This window comes from Limulus polyphemus, unplaced genomic scaffold (genome assembly GCF_000517525.1).
Source record: "Limulus polyphemus unplaced genomic scaffold, Limulus_polyphemus-2.1.2 Scaffold1678, whole genome shotgun sequence".
NCBI classification, from domain to species: domain Eukaryota; kingdom Metazoa; phylum Arthropoda; class Merostomata; order Xiphosura; family Limulidae; genus Limulus; species Limulus polyphemus.
This window is the reverse complement of record NW_013667288.1, coordinates 161,954-179,778: the sequence shown is the minus strand read 5'-3', so window position 1 is coordinate 179,778 and position 17,825 is coordinate 161,954. Positions and strand designations below refer to the sequence as shown.

At 31.5% G+C, this 17,825-nt stretch overlaps 2 protein-coding genes across 3 annotated transcripts in view; both read right to left on the bottom strand.

Moving 5' to 3' along the window:
- LOC111087048 (XK-related protein 7-like) overlaps positions 1 to 3,179 on the bottom strand; it is a 4,450-nt gene extending 1,271 nt beyond the window's left edge. Inside the window, exons 1-2 of the mRNA XM_022392264.1 lie at positions 2,470 to 3,179; positions 948 to 1,153 (exon numbers count right to left, since the gene is read on the bottom strand). Of these exons, the coding sequence (XP_022247972.1) occupies positions 948 to 1,153; positions 2,470 to 2,906 (643 nt within the window). The 5' untranslated portion in view covers positions 2,907 to 3,179. The remainder of the gene's footprint in view (positions 1 to 947; positions 1,154 to 2,469) is intronic.
- Positions 3,180 to 6,792: 3,613 nt separating this feature from the next.
- Positions 6,793 to 17,825, bottom strand: part of LOC106464532 (cryptochrome-2-like) — a 25,070-nt gene continuing 14,037 nt past the window's right edge. For both annotated transcript variants that reach the window (XM_022392263.1, XM_013924676.2), the window contains exons 6-12: positions 17,406 to 17,552; positions 15,863 to 16,030; positions 13,205 to 13,345; positions 11,661 to 11,812; positions 9,238 to 9,307; positions 8,932 to 9,067; positions 6,793 to 6,983 (exon numbers count right to left, since the gene is read on the bottom strand). In XM_022392263.1, the coding sequence (XP_022247971.1) occupies positions 6,916 to 6,983; positions 8,932 to 9,067; positions 9,238 to 9,307; positions 11,661 to 11,812; positions 13,205 to 13,345; positions 15,863 to 16,030; positions 17,406 to 17,552 (882 nt within the window). In that variant the 3' untranslated portion in view covers positions 6,793 to 6,915. The remainder of the gene's footprint in view (positions 6,984 to 8,931; positions 9,068 to 9,237; positions 9,308 to 11,660; positions 11,813 to 13,204; positions 13,346 to 15,862; positions 16,031 to 17,405; positions 17,553 to 17,825) is intronic.

Below are 17,825 nucleotides of genomic sequence, written 5' to 3'. Positions count from 1 at the left end.
CGTACCCCACGGCGTGAAGGCGAGCATGTTTGGTGGTCGGGGATTCGAACCCGCGACCCTCAGATTGCGAGTCGAACACCTTAACCACCTGGCCATGCCGAACGAGGTGTATCTAATATTGTTAAAATTCGGGCATTTTCAAAGAAATATGAATGTCAAAGTAGAAAATTTAAGTCTTTCGCCAATTGTCAAAATAAAAGGCTTTTACTTATATTTCTTAATAGTATAAATATATACTATGTTGTTGCTGGGCTTAGGATTCTTCAACGGTAGGTGTCTGCGACTTTTAGCGATAAATGAACAGCACGCACTTCATTTGTTTTCAAAATAATATAATATCTAAACTAAACAGGTTTTTTATATCATGATAAAGAACCTGATGAGGGTTGACTTATTGGAAATAGCGCCAAATAAACGATGTTTGTTAGCAACATAATACTGAAGCTAGTCGGTGAAATAATGATATAATTTTCCCCAATAGAATCAATATGGTGTATAAGTGTCAAATGCTTTTAAAATTAAACAAACAGGGTTTAGTTTTAAACTCCCAACACTTTCACGAAGTTTGCTTCTTATTTTAGGCGAACTAACGTTTCGATTAAATACGCAAAATGAGCTATTCGAAACTGTGTGTGTGGTGTACGTTACTTCGTTGGTGCTCGGTTGAATTATGAAGTTTTGTTCCGTGTATTTAATATTCCAAATAACTTATACAAACTGTCAAGAGAATATTAAACTCTTTTTTTTTAATTTCGTCTAGAAAAAAAAAAAAAGAAAATTCGCTAAACAATATCAATCTCGTCTCACCCCCCATTTCAATACATACATAGAAATATTGGTATTTGACGACAAAGTGAGGGTCGGATGAAAAAAACAACAATTGAAAACTGTAAAAAGTAATATAAATACTTAATCAACGTAATTGTGCAAGTTATTTAAGCTAATACCTGTATAAGCATTTTGTTCTTCGGGCGGGTTTGACAACAGGATGTACAGCTGAAGCAACAACTGGGGAGCTGATTCAAGGAACGCCTTGAACACTTTCTGAAACTTAGCGTCTTCATTTTCCACCTCTTTCAAGTATTTGATGTAATCCATTTGTCGAGTTTTGTTTGTGAGAATCTTGAAACCATAATACAGCATTTTTAAATACCTAAAAAAGTGAATAATTATTATCATCTTTGCTAACAAACATCCCAGAATGCAATGAATAATATTTGTTGTTTAGCGCAAAGCTTTTTTGTTTGTTTAAAGTTAATGGGCTATCTGCGCTCTGCCCACCACGGGTATCGAAACCCGGATTCTAGCGTTGTAGGTCTGCAGACATACCGCTGTGTCACTGGAGGCTAGCGCAAAGCTACACAATGAGCTATATTTTCTCTGTCCACCGTATGCATCTAAACCCGATTTTTAGCGTTATAAGCCTCAGCCTTATCGCTGAGCTACCGGGAGACGGGGCGCGTAATGAATAATGTAATCATTGAGCATTCAAACCACACTTGTAATTGAATTGTTAAACCATTCCGTTAGCCGTTCTAGACGATTCAAATGACATGTTTGATTTGTTTCAATGCTCCGGATTTTTTACGTGACTGTTCGCTTTTTTTATATATATTTATAAAAATGAGAACGAGCTAATGGATATATTTTGGTATACATCATAAAACAAAATCTTCTGTGTGTTCACCTGTCCTTCTGAACGATATTTTCAATAATTCTCTAGCCGTCAGATGCAAACACACTGAACAATTTATATAATCACATTATAATAAAAGTGAACCACCACCACGTAAAATATTATTCCAGTATAAAAAAATAAATAAATAATACTTTTATGATGCTTAATTAAATGCCAAAATAAATTCGAGCCAATTTAAAAAAAGAAAATATAAACAAAAACCTACTAGTTTTTAAATTTGAAATTATCGCCACAGGTTTGTTTATTTTTGGTCATCTCTAATTTTGAAGTGCTAGACTAGAGGGAAGGCAGCTAGTCAACACCACCTACTGCTAACTCGTGGGCTATTCTTTTCAAACGAATAATGGAATTGGCCATCACGTTACAACACCCCACAGCTGAAAGGGTGAGTATTCAGCAAGAAGTTTCGATCCCGCAACCCGTAGATTGCTCTGCCATTACCTTTGAGTTTAAAAATCCGGAAATATGTTATAATATGGATGGTAGGTGGTAGGGTGCTACTGACTGGCTGGCTGCCTTCCCTCTGTTCAGTAGTTAACAGTTTGGGACGGCGACTGATTACCTTAGTAGCTTTGCAATACATACAAAAATTACAAAAAGCGTTAAATATCCTTTTTTTAACGCAATGAAAGGTTCAAGTGATATTGAAAAACCAAATGACGGTGGAAAAGTAAAAACGCCTTACATACACATGGTAGTTTTCATCTTACCACCTAAAGGGTCAGAAGTTAGTTAATGAAAATTTGGACACGCTCGAGAACATTACTAACCTGAACAGCGGCCAAATGATGAGCCATACGGCCGAAACAGCGTAGAACAGAATCCAAAGTAATTTTTTTGGAAATATTATCTTTTGGTCTCTAGCCACTTTTAGTATTCCAAAAAGAGCAAACATAATGGCAGGGGTAAATATTAGTGATAAAGTCAGAGCGAACCACCAAATGTTCCCGTCTGCGTAATGACGAGCAGAAACGGCTGCGTCACTGACGATATCCGAAACATAACTTAATAAGAAAATAATTGTTGGAGCAACAAAGTTGACGAACAACCACAAGAGTCGAGGGAGCGGTATACAACATATTTGAGATGGACCATAATGATGTTCCATCTCACTTTCATGACAACCAGTGCAATCTTCGTCCTTCTCAACGTCCTCCTCGTCGCCATCTTTGTTCTGAAGTGAGTAAGTCCCATATTTGTCTGCCATTTTAAGATCGTAACGAAAAGAACACGGTGAAACAAGCTGATTCTTATCTCCCGATCTGACCGATATCTTCCTTCCACCATATAAAACACTGAGTAACTTCCATTGCGTAGATCATAGTAAGTCGTAATAACATACCGTTGACATTTAACTATTCGAACTTAACAATTTCAACTGTTACTCAAGTATACTTGCTCTTCAACCTGTTACTACATTGAAGGTTAGTAGGTGGGTTTGAAAAATGTCTTCATGTTGTCCAAAGTTCAGTTATTATCTAGTCTAATAAGCAACCAGGTATGATTAAATTTGATAATAAAAGCTCATAGGTCATCATCCAAAACAAAGATTATGAACAGCGTAAAAAATAGAAACAAACCTTGAAATACTATTATATACTCTTGTATATTTATATGATTACTAATTTGTTATTGAATAAGTTTCAGCATTCAATTAATCATTCTGAGAAAAGAAACAGAGGGAGGAAAAAGTTGTATAAAATGTGAGTACCAGTGTTTCGTCACATTTTTGCGACTTCACCTTCAAGTATTATAGAACAGATTTCGATAATGAATATGCATGAACATATCTACTTATAAGAAGGATATAACCCAAAACGTTTTAGGTATATTTGTAGAAAGCTTGAAATTCGATTGGAGAGTAAACCATGGTTATTTGTCCATGAGGAAGAGAGGTCCACATTTCGAAAGCGCTCGGGTTACAGGGTTTCTTACATTTGTCTTTAACTGATTTTTTTAACCTGCGTAATCTCCCAACATCATAACCAAGTGGTTTAATAAAACTATGGGTAATCGAAACAACCGCATCTGTTCTAGTACTGTTTTAATAAGTTTAATTTCTAGAATATAGTGTCGTTACAATTGTACATATTTCAATACTGACACTGTGATAACGGGAGATATTGTTACAAATGTACATATTTCAATACTGACACTGTGGTAACGGGAGATATTGTTACAAATGTACATATTTCAATACTGACACTGTGGTAACGGGAGATATTGTTACAAATGTACATATTTCAATACTGACACTGTGGTAACGGGAGATATTGTTACCTACTTAATTAATAAAAAAGATTGCAGGCTTTAACTGTAGGAGACAAATTAAAAGTGGAGTGGGGGGGGGGGCAGGGTTTAATGACCGACCGAAGCGAGGGAATGTGCGCCACAGAAAAACCCATTAAAGCCGGCCGGGGTTCAGGACTCGCCTTAGGACACTGGAAATTCTTAGAGTCTGGATTACATTTTATACATTCTCTTGCTTTTTCTACAAAATATTTATCTTAATTTTGATACATTTTTACTGGGATAGAATGAAAAGTGCCCTCACCCCCTTTTCCAACGCACTAAGTGGGATTTTTTATTCACGATAGTTTTGAACCAGTCTGTCATGAGACTTGGTGTGTGTTTCTATTGCTTGGTTGTTATCATTTTAGAACAAAATGTACATATTTCACTTGTAATAAAAAAGTTTAAACACGATATGAGGGTTATGACGATTTCCTACTTCTATAGTGCGACATTATGATCATACAAAACACAAGGTATTATTATAGTGTCCCTTGGTGGGTCAGTCCTAAGCTTATGGATTCACAACTGTACAATCTGGGGTTCGATTCCCCACGATAGACAGAGTACAGGTCACCCCATTGTGTACCTTTGCACTCAGAAAAAACACCAACCTATTGTATTTTGAACACATGCATGATATGAAAAACGTTTTGGAATCTGTGAAGGCCAACTAAACTACACTAACTGACCTAAATAATCTGAATAATTAGAGATTAGAAACCTGACATAATAAAACAGTCATGCCTGGATATAAAACCTTCTCTGGTTTAAATGAAATTTATACACTAAAAGAGTAGCAAGCATCTAGCCCATTTAAGATCCTTTTGTCTCTGTGACTTGTAACAAGTTTACAATATACAATACTCTTTTTTTCTAAGTTAAGTTAAACTTTCATCAACCAGAAATTTTATGTTTATTATTCAAACTGTATAATTTATTATCAAAACCAAATGTTATAAAGCTTTAGGAGGCATGGGTTGGCCATGTAGTAGTTTCTGAAAAAGCTGTTTGATTTCTGAGCTGTCAAGCCAGGTTCAAGGGCATGGGTTGGTCCTGTGGTAGTTTCTGAAAAAGCTGTTTGATTTCTGAGCTGTCAAGCTAGGTTCAAACTGCACAATACCACAAAATCTTTCTCTCAATTTAAGCTATGGGTGCATTATAAGAGTGACAGTCAATCCCTTAGTATGGATGGTAGTGTGCAGCTGACTGGTTGCTATCACTCTGCTAAGTTATTCAAAATTAGTAGTTTTTGCCATATATACAGTATAATCTATAGACCTATTTATCACTCAAGTTAAGATCCTAAGTCTAATCCTTGAGCCAATAGAAGCTCTTTTAAGATATTCTGGGATTTGCAGTTGTTTCATCTATTCATAGTTATGTGCTCTATACTTCAGTCAGCATTACCTAATTTAAAAATACTTTGCAATTTAAGCCAAGTTGTACGTTCAATTTAAATATTACATAAATCATGGTCCTTTCACCTCTGCTACCCATCAAAAAATTAAATCGACTTGTGAGTTTATAAATAACACAACTATTTATAACTTGACAAATTGGCCGAGAAATATTTTTGTTGATTTATCATATCTGCACGCTAATTTATAATTTCTCCTTCATTTTATTAAATCTACAACTTGTGAGTTTATAAATAACACAACTATTTATAACTTCACAAGTTGGACGAGAAATATTTTTGTTGATTTATCAAATCTGCACGCTAATTTATCATTACTCCTTCATTTTAATAAATCTACAAGTCGTGAAGTGTACGCTTAATTTTATTAAACTATTTGTTTATTTTTTACATATACAAGTCGATTTATAAATCAACACGACAATTTATGAATCAACAAATATAACTCTCAGCCAACTTGAGAATTAAGTATAGACATTTATAAATTGACAAATCAATTTATAATTTTCTTAGGTATAAGAGGTGACAGGACCACATATTTATATTTGCATATACAATTTAGCACAGTTACATCTTCTGCCTCACAATTTTTTTAAGACTACTTATCTTTTACTATCATAAGACACATAAAAGAACACATTTTGTTTTACATTATTCTCTTTCACATGTATCAGTACAATGTTAAAATGATTCAAATTTTAAAAATGCTACTTGAATTATGAAATTAAGTTAGATTAAAATGATTACAATATATGTCTCTCATTTATGCTAAATCAGCTTAAAACAACTTACGTTAAACATTTGCAATATTTTAAAAATTTGTCAGTACAATGACGTTTGTAGTTTAGAAGATTTCAATATGTTTAGTTTCTTAATTATGTTGTTAAACTAGAGACAATACTTTAATATGGTCCATTATTTTTTTTTCCCATAAAAACCCTCAAAGCTTTCCATGTGTAATTTATGTGAGTGTATAAAAAACATTAACCATTAAACAACATGTCAAGTATTGATAGATTAAAAATAAATATGAAGCCAAAGACAGGTTTCAGGGAATTCCACCCCTCGTTACTAACCCTGGACAAGGATAAATGAAAAGAACAATAACAGGCTTCTTTTAGTGAGTATATGTATGGTGTTTTGAGATGACTTTTACTCACCACACTGAACGTATATTTATAAAGGATTTGGAAAATATGCAGCATTGCTACTGCCAATTTATTTTTCTAATTATTCTGCATATTAAAACCATTAACCATTAGATCAAATGTAAAATATTGAAAGTGCTAAAAATAAATATGACGTCCAATCTATCATTCAATTCAGCACTTGTCATTAAGTGAATGTCTTTAATGTTTACTTTTAAAGATTAGAAATAATATACAATCAAAAAATTCATATTTATTGTTTCTAATGACAAACTTTAATATGAAAATAGAAAGTATCTCTCTGAAATTCTATTACACAAATCTTGATACTTGATTCCCTTCAAATCTTTTTTGTTCTAGGATTTAGTTTTCTTTGGAGACAACAAACTGCTCACTGTCTCTTCTGATGACCTCTTGTTGGTAGCTAGTAATTGAAATCAAAAATATAAATAAATAAATACTAAAATAGTAGAAAATAAAAAGCATTACAAAAATGAATTACATAAAGTCTGCTACACTAATGGAAACATCTTGCATCACTAATATTTAAAACCTTATTTCACACAAAGTTGTAAAAATATTGAAAATATTTTTGGAAAATTCGCTGTATGTTCTGAAATTATCATTCTGTATGTACGTTTTTTTTCCAGATTTATATGTCATATTTGCGATGATATATCCATATTTTGATGATACTGGAAACTAATTATGACGCATGAAAATTTTTTTGGAAACAGAACTCCAAATGATATGCTGAGAAAAACATTTACAAGCAAACAAAATAAATCAGGGACTGAGAGCAAGCATCTGATTTCTGAACAGAAAGAGTCAGAAGAAAAAGGACACTATCAAAAGTACTTGTTTTTTGAGAGACGACCAGAACTGAGCGATCAATATTAACTAATAAGGCTGACGTCTGGTTATCATAGTAAACTAAATTAAGCTATTCTGAAACATTTTTTTAATATCCTACTGGTTATTAGTACTTATAGAAAGTGATAAGATCTTGGGTTAACAGCTGAGCAGACAACTTGTCATGTAATACTGAAAACATTGATACAGAAAGGCTAATTACAGTGTTATACTCTCCTTGCTAGTGTAAAACTGTAAATTGAATAATGTACCTTCATATATTAGCTTATAATACATTCTAAGATTCTCATTTGCTTCTTATCAAAGCAAGCTAACTACCTAGATCAGACCTCAACTTTATGTAGAAAGTTAAAATTTTGAAGAAATGTTGTATTGTATGCTATAACTGGTATCTTGAAAACAGACAGAACTTTATTGAGTCTGATCTGTTGTATCTAACATCTTATTTGTAATATATATAATCATCTAATTGTGTTAGTCATCATTTAAAGTCGATTTTTCTAAAAGAGACATTATCAAGTCAAATAAATCACATCAGAAAATAGTCATATCAATAATGAAAATAAAAACCGTGAAACTGCTGAAAGCATATAAACTTCACATGAAACAGCTATCCACACAAAGCCTTAAACACAGCTTATGATTTCATTAAGCCTTATCTCCAAAGTGGAACACAAAATTGTTAAATTCATACTGTTAATTATTACTTCCTCTATGTATAAAGTGTAAATTAAGCTATTTGATGGAAATTTCGTAAACATTACATTAAAGATTTAGACATAAAATGATGAGCTCTATTTTCTTTTCCTGACTAGCAGACTAAATACACAATAACTTTTGTTATGTCTATATCTCAGAAATTAAAAAATAATTAAAAAGCATCAGAATTTCTTTTCTATATTGTCATATGAAAAGATAATATATACATTAGGTAACTGGAGCATGATGGGTGTATGGTGATGAGTTCTTCAGTCTTATACAGTACAAGCTATGATTTAGTAGTGAAGCAAATTATACATGTTCTTCATATCTAATAAACTATCACAAATACTGTCTTGATGTCAGTAAAATGTGCTCATGCCATGAATCATGCACTTTGTAGGCTACAACACAACATGACATATGAAATTCAAAAGCAAGAAATAAAAATATTTGTTACCCTTTTGGTTTTACTTATTTTTGAAAGAACACTTTTGAGGATCCTGCTCAAGTATATCTGATTACAATTTTACCATTTATACAAATGAAACTTAACCTTTTGCTTAAATCAAAATAACATGTGAATACATAAAAGAGTTATGTCTTTTTGTAGTAACCTAGCAATAAAGAGACTTTCATATATGCATCATCAAAGAAGACAAGATATAAAGTTTGAGTTAACATATCGTGTGACCTAAAAAACATGGTGTAAAGTGTTTTTAAATGAAAGAAAATGGTGTCTTTGAAGTGAGACTAAAATAAAGCAAATTAAATAACTTCAATCAAACAGTTTAACTTACTCTTCTGTTCATTTGATGTTTTGTTTTCTTTGTACGCTTTGTTCATTTTTTCCAAATTACTCTTCCTGGCTTCGTCATGATCAACAATAGGTTTTGGGTAGTCTTTCCCAATCACACAACCTATCTGTTGTTGAACCTAAAACGAAAGTTTAGAGATTTGTTGTTTCTCAACTCATTGGTGTCATCTCTTGCTTTATTCCAAATAAGTTAAAAAAACAACAACCTGTAAATGTCTGGTAAAAGTGAAATATTAAAACTATTTCTTTAAATCACATCATGATATATTGGGTACTTTAATGTCTCTACCTTCAGTGGTGCTTTCCATGGTTCATAAATGTACTCTGAGGGCATTTTCTTCAGTACAGGAAGATATTTTCTGAAAGAGTAAGAAAACCCAAATTTTGGAAATACCGAAATCATTAAAAGGATTATTAGCTGAAGTTTCTACACATCTAGCATTGTGTCATCTTGCAGCTAATATGTTTAAATGCTCTATTTTGTGAAAGTCATATCAAACAAAACATCTTAATTATGTATAAAGCTACAAAGAAAAGTATTAAAGAAGCTCCTAACTGCAAAAATCTATAACATATCCTTTAACTGAAAATATTATTATCTACTTTATAGATAAAATATTATGTTATACATAAACATTTATGTATCCTAATTCAGTTTCAGGAACATTTTGCTATTGTACATTACAAGTAGAAAACAAAAACCATGTTTCCTTCACCAGGGCTTGTGAATACAGTGTTAGTTAAGCCTATAATAAACTCCAACCAATAACTGTTCATACAGTATTTTTGTTTTAACATCTTATTCATGACAGTGGTATATATATATCTTTGACACGGGAGTAACACTGAAATGTGGAAATAAAGCAAGCTGTTTGGGGAAAATATAAATAATTTTTCTCTCTTTCAAATAAAGCCCAAATATTTCTATTTTCACTACATGTTATGAAAAAAATGACGTTTCTATTATTATTTAATGTTTCTTAATATGATTTCTTTAATTATTTTATACTTTTCATCTTTGTTTTTTTATATTCTTATATCATACCTTATTTTTATGGGTGGGAGCAGAAAATTTTTTCCAGTACCAAAAATTTCTGAGCATTATAAAACAAATCTTTCCCTCCAACTCTGCCAACACACGCACAATCATCGTGCAGCAGTAGTAGACATGTGGAATAAATCACTGCAAAGATGCACGAGTATATTATAAAGATAACTCGAATATCTATTTGTTTGTTTTTGAATTTTGCACAAAGCTACATGAGGGCTATCTGCACTAGCCATCCTAATTTAGCAGTGAAAGATGAGAGAGAAGGCACTAATCATCACCACCCATCATCAACTCTTGGGCTACTCTTTTGCCAATGAATAGTGGGATTGACAGTCACATTATAATGCCCTCAGGCTGAAAGGGCGAGCACATTTGTGGGACAGGGATTCGAACCTGCAACCCTCAAATTGCAAGACAAGCGTCGTAACCAACCTGGCCAATACAGGGCCAACTTGAATATGAAATTAAACAAAAAAAAGCACCAGATGAGCCACGTCCAAATTCATTTTTTATGCAAGATTTTTCTGTACTGATTCTGTTCTGGCCTAAAACTGCAAAAATGGATTTTTGTGCTTAATATAAAAACTCTCTCACCCTATATTTATAACAGCAAAGACTGCTAGATACATTTTATAATGCTTATTTTTTTTACAAAAATTTTCCATCTTTAAACTAATCCAGAGTTTACAGCATTACTTAACCCTTATATAAGTTTCATATTAGGATATGAAATGTTACATTTCTTCAAAACTAATACATTTCAGAATTAATTTTACACAAAACTGTAGAACTCCATTCTTTTGAACTGAAGCATAATTTTACTTTCTATGGACAATTGTCTCTCAAAAATTAGTTATTTCCAAACATTGGAGTTATCAGATATTGTTTAAGATACAAATAAATATTAATAAAAGAAAGGGACTGCATAACTATGATCTGTATGTCTCAGCAGTTTGAAATCCCCTTGTTCCGAATTATCAAAAACTAACATAAATTCATCAATCACATGTAAAATAAGACAATAGATTTTCATAGCATGCATTTCCATGCAGAATACATGTGTGTGTATAGACCTTTTTGCTGAAAATGGAAAAAGCTAAACTGCTTATTTTACTGTATCAATTCTAATCAGAAAAAGCAGGTTACACTTTTGTATACTCAAACCAGATGTTGCTGTTTTTATGTTTTGCTACATGATGTGGAACTTGAGTGATATTATCAAACTCTTGTTACACTGTATCTATTTATACTAGCACAACTACTTATATGTAGATTATAACAAATGTCTCCAAAATAAAAGCTTGTTATCAAGCTGCAAAAGTGGTGACATTAAGCCTAATTGTTGTTTGAAGATTGCTTTGATTTGAAAAAGGCCTCAGTATTGAAGTGGAGATGTTGATCCACTCTAGAAACAAGCAGGAGTTGTCCAAGACTATTCTACTAAGCCTACTTACTACAATAGATGAATTACAACCAGATATAATGAATTTATGGAATGTTAACTAACAGTTAAAAATTAAATCTTGTGATAAAAGACACACACACCTAAGATACAAGATAATTATATCAAGTGTTTTAATAATAAAAATTATTAGAGCCAAGCAATGTTATAAAATATAAGTCATTGCAGTTATTCTCAAACCAATGAAATAATAAGTTACCTGATATAATCTCCATTTTTGTCCATACTTTTTCCAAATGCAACAGGACTGTAGACTCTAAAATACTGATGGAAAAAGGCACTAGCTGATAGCCACATCCAGTTCCCTGCATTGAGACTCCAGTCAGCATCAAGGAGAAACTCTTCAAACACCTAGTGAATCAAACCAACTTAACAGGTTTTATATCTTTCAACACAAAATTAATTACAAATTATTGTTACTGTTACCAACACAGTTCTGTCATAAGAAACTGGTTTACCAGCCTTTATTTAATTGAAATCCTAAATTTAATTCAAAAGCTCTTCCCAAGTACTCAGCCCTAGCATAAAATAAGAAACTGTTTAATGTTGACTATCAAAATATTCTAAGCCTTCAAATATTCCATTAATAAATAAGCATTATGTTTTGGAATATACAGAGCTGTCACAAAATAAGTTTGTGTATAAACAAGGATATGGTTGGATAAGCATAACATCTACAGCTTTGTTAGCCAGTAAAAAGGAATAAAAACGAAATGGCCAAGTGATTTTGAAACTGCATCTACTTATCATGTGAAATCATCAGGAACAGTAGTTAAAAACATGAGTTTGATATCAGAGCTCATTCATTCACTCATCAGTTATTTAATAGAACTGTTACAGCTACCCAATATTAAAACTTGAGCAAAAAATATCATTCATATCACATGATACACCTTATTAGAGGGCATATTCAACTTGACTTGTACTAACATTACTGTATTCTTAAGATGAAATACAATTTACTGTGTTTCAAGGTCACCTTGCCATATCGCCAATGCCCATTTATTGGTTTATTATTTTTCAAGGTCACCTTTCCATGTCACCTATGTCCGTTTATTGATTTATTAGTTTTTATAAACGTGTTCTGTATATATATATTTTTACTCCTCTACCTACTGGAAAAGGTGTAGGTTGTATAGGTTTAAATACTTTAAAATACAGACCTCATAATCATATCTCGGACAAACTCAGTAGCAGGTACAAAACCAAAGTTAATTATTATTCAGTCTGTAAGAAGAAATAGTGAAGGACATAAAATCAAATACAGCAATTATCTTAAGTATTGAAAATACAGCAATTATCTTAAGTATTGAAAATACAGCAATTATCTTAAGTATTGAAAATACAGCAATTATCTTAAGTATTGAAAATACAGTAATAAACAACACACACTCAAGTAATGTTTCCCATTTTGATATAAACAGAAAAATATTCACTGTTATTTGTGATAGGAAACAAAATCAAAATACAATACTCAACAATGAAGATATTGTGCTCTTAATGCATTTTTTGTGGGGGAAATCATTATCAAGCATATTGTATAGAAATGTAAAGTAATGTGTCTCATCTAGCACGTACTCAAAACCAAAGCATGCAACAAAAATATCTACAGGTAGTTGGGTATATCACAAATACCACACTACATAAGTTTTATAACAAGATAAAAACAGCTTCTGAAATAATATTTAACAGAGTATAACTGCCACTGGTAACACGTACTTAAAGATATTTATTTTATTATACCTTCATCCCATGTTCCCAAGAGACCCAGAGATCTCCACGAGTCAAGAAGCAAGCAACAGCATGCCTAGCAAGGTGATGAATCCATCCCTCTTGTCTTAACTGTGTCATGATAGCATCAATGAATGGAAAGCCTGTTTGAGCCTAAGAAGAAAACAAAACAGCATAAAAATATATCCATAAATTAAGTTAGGTCAGTATTTCCCAAAGGGTGCATAACAAGAGATCATAAAATAATACACACACACACACACACACACAAATACATATATCCTGCAAAAATATTCCACCTTTCTACTGCCCTTTTAAAACATAAACTACACTAAAATAAATGATAATAATAAGGTCAAGGTGATGAACAAGTGAAAATACAATCACAAGCCATCTTATTTACCACTGTCTGATTGAAGTACCCATGGGTGTGACTTTATTCTCACCTTACTAGAGCACAGCATTCAGGGGTGTGTGTGTCACAATTTTGTTAATAGTTGCAGGTGTGCCTTGGGTGAAAAGTTTTGGAAACATCAGCTTTAATAGGAAATCCATTGCCCTTTATAGTCATAACGTCTGAAGAACATACTTACTATTAAGGTTAAAAGAACAATGTAGAAACAACATTGCAATCTGACAGTATAAACTAATGATCAGAACCCAGCTTTTCTTCAGTACTGACATAAAACAAATTGTATTCTATATAATTCTTCACAGTAATCAAATAACCAAACTTTAGTTACAAAAATAGCTCTAAGAATACCTTAACAATAATAATACAATAATCTCCACTGTTATCATATAATTTTTAGTACAATAAAAACAACCCAAAAATTATATGATTTTCACATGCAGATTTTGTTTTTGCTTTTTTACATATGTCTCACAAAAAAAAAAGATCTAATCCAGACTTTAATAAGTCACTATCTATCGTTTCTAGAATTGGGGCAGCCTACCTACTAATGAATAACATTCAATAATGAATATAATAGAAATGTTTTAAAAGAACTACAATAACTCATAACAAAAGATAGAGGTTACATAAATCTATTATTTAACATGTTACAAAACTATCTTCACATGAGAATAGACTAATGATACATTTCTATTAACCTTTTCACATTGGGAGCCCCTTTAAACGCTTTTCTGTGGAAGTCACTGTGTTACATTCAAAACTTAATTAAATATCAATGTGTGTGAATGAATTTAATATTATAATGTGTGTTTTGATTTGAAGTTTTAAGTCCTTTATTACAAAATTAATCTTTAAAAAACTACTTAAAACTTCAGATGTATTGTCATGTGACCAACAAGCTATGAAAAATCTCTACTGTGGCTCTCTGTATATTCAATAAAGAATGGTAATAGAATAGATCTAGCCACTAAGATGCTTACATAACTATCTGACTTGTTCCTTTCAAAGTAATCTGAATGAATACAGTTAAAACAAGTAATCAATTGTTTTCAACCCCTGACAGCTGCCACACCCACCTTCAACAGATTTGTTGGAGCTTTATCCCTTCCATGTAAACATTACTTACACATGTGTATATAACAATTAGAAAGGGCTCATTTTACAGTATAAACTAAATAGTTATTTTCAAATTGACATCCAGTTGTCATCACGGAATACATGTAACTGACTGTAGTATAATATTTTATATTGTTGGCTACTTGATTGACTATAGCACTTATGGTTGTTTCTTACCTAAATATGTTATAGTTAGAGATACAGTTTAAATTGTTTTAGGTCTTACTATTATATTTTAGTTAATTTTATATTAGTTATGTTTTAAAATTCAAATTAAAAGGTTTAAACATTTTTTAATATGCATCATACTTTGTGTCCGTTCTGAAGGCTTATGATATTACACGCTGAACAAATATTTTGCCGAAGGGTTGTGCATGTATCCCAAAAAAACTGTAAAATGCCTCTAGGGCACCAATGACTTGTATAGAGATGAATAATAAGTTGTAGAAGACAAAAGGGAAAATAAAACATTAACAATTAACTATACGTGAAAAGGAAAGAGATGAAATTACAAATTTAACAAAAACAAACTCTTTAAAGGTTTTCTACAAAAAATTAAAGGTATGTATTTTTTTTTCTATTTCTTAATTTTAATTATTTTGTTGCATTGTACGTTGATGATAATAGCTAGAGATAGTGATGTGGTAGAGAAAATGAAAAATAAAATATAAAAATTTACCTTCAAAAATATTTTGATATCCTTTAGAAAGTTCTAGAGATTATGCAAATGCAATATGAAAACTATAAGATGAAGAAAAGTATTTTTATACTTAAAATGAATAACTTTGCACTCGATTTGTTAATAGTTTGAATGCAAGTGACTACAATAGAAAAATAACATACTTTTAGTAAAAACACTTAATTATAAAAACTGTCATTATTTGTGTACAAGATATTTATGATCATTACTGAAATCATACCATGAGAGGATACGTTAAGAAATCTCAGAATTGTTGTACAAGTGAAACTCACGACTCAATTTCTGCAAATTTCACGAGCCAGCCACAAAAGGGTTAAAAATAAAAGATTTACTAGACTTTCCAAATCTTTTCTGAGCACTTGGATATTTATAATTGTTGTAATAACTCTTGAAAATAAGATTTCTTTGAAGTATATTGGATATCTAAACTTCATTTCACCTTTGTCCAGGCTTCCAGAAATTCAGGGTTGTTGCTCCAAGGGATTTGCTTACAAAGAGGGTTTCCCTTCATTTGATCAAAATTAGGAGTTGCATAACCAACAGTGTAAAAGAACTCTCTCCACAACAGCTGTCCTTCCAAAGAAACTGGGGGCTTTGTACAGTTTCCCTATGATCAGTTATACACATGCTTATCATACAATTATTGTATGCATTCCAAAAAATTCACAAGCATTTCAGTAAGTAGTAAAAGCACAAAAGATAACTTAGCATTATAAGAATTCTATAATTTAAACTATTTTTATCTCTCATTTATTACCAAATAGTTCTCTTACTCATAAAATATACTGAAAACTAGATGTTACAAGAGCTTTTTAGCATCTAAATTAAAAAAGCTTAATTATAACAAATAACTGCACAACAGAACTTCTGAAACCATTACAGCAGATTGTAGATCAAATTCTCACTTCTTAGATAAGTAACTTTTTTAGACAATTTTACATTACATTAGTTACTCTCTAAAGTTCCCCATCATATTCTGAGCAGAATGACATGTTTTGTGTTTGAAGATTCAACATGCATAAATTAGGAAATTTTGTCATTTAAGGTTGTTAAACATTGTCTGGCAAGTTCAGTTTTCAGTATTTTTCTTAAAAAACTTGTAATATACATCTATTTTAAGATGTTACTTTCATTGAAACTTATATCTATAAAATATCTTTAAATAAAACAGGACTTTGGAAAATCCTTGAGAATACGATTGTCCAAATGATATTGAAACATTAGGTTCACATATGAATCTGACAACTAAAGTACCCTTCCTCTCCTGGATATGCAAGTTATACAATCTAGTAAAGGTTTTACTATTGATTCCTATCATAAGACCATGTTGACTGGTTTATACTTTAATTTTCAGAGTTTTGTTCCTCAATTCTTTAAATGAAATTTTATAGTATTCATAATTATTATAAAAAAATTCTTTACATAAAATTCAATGTGTCTTAATTAGTAGAACTCATAAAATTGACAGTTGTACTTTTGCATTTAACGTAAAAATAACAAATATAAACAAGACTTTATTGGAAAATGGATACCCTATTTAGCTTATCAATTCTACTCATCAAGCAGTTTGTCACATAGCACAAAGCTACACAATGGGCTGTTGGTGCTGTGCTTTATAAACTGATTGTTTTATATACTAAGTAGATATTTTTGCTATAATCTGCAGTTCACTTTGTGTAATCTGTTTGTTTTTGGTAAATACAATGCTACACCCTCAGACTTATTGCTGACCAATGAAGGGGGGCATTTTGCATAATAGCTGTCATTTTGCTTTTATCTGGAAATGAAAACATTCTCATGAGAAAACCTGTGAATGAAATAAAAACATTTGTTATGATTATAATAAGAAAAAGAAAGCTATATATATATATATAAATCAACCCTAGCTAAATCATGCTACCAAATTGTGTATAGAGAATTTTGTTAGAAGAGACATTGTGAATATTTTTCTTTTAACATTAGAGTAAAAATTTCTTTCTCACCGTATACTTGTTGTAGACATCCAGCAGTCTGTAATAAAATGTTCTAACTGAAAGACACCCAAACTTGAGGTAAGGACTCAAAACTGTTGTACTTGGTTCCAGTGAGTTTGGCTGTGTTTTAGGCTTCTCAAACTTGCAAACCCATGACTATGAGTTGTGAAATCAAAATTATCAGTGATCCATAATATTGCTTGAAATGTAGTACTTAATATCACAAACGGGATACTTTTCTTATTTGTTTACATTTAACTATGGCCAAACATTTGAGTAAGTCATTGCAAAAGAGAAAAACAACTTAGTACTTCTTTATATTAACATAACATAATGTTTTGGGATAACATGAGACCTATTAGTCCATCTCAGGTGTTCCATCCTCTAAACTAAATTAAAATAATTTAAAAAAAATCTTAAAGCCAGCCC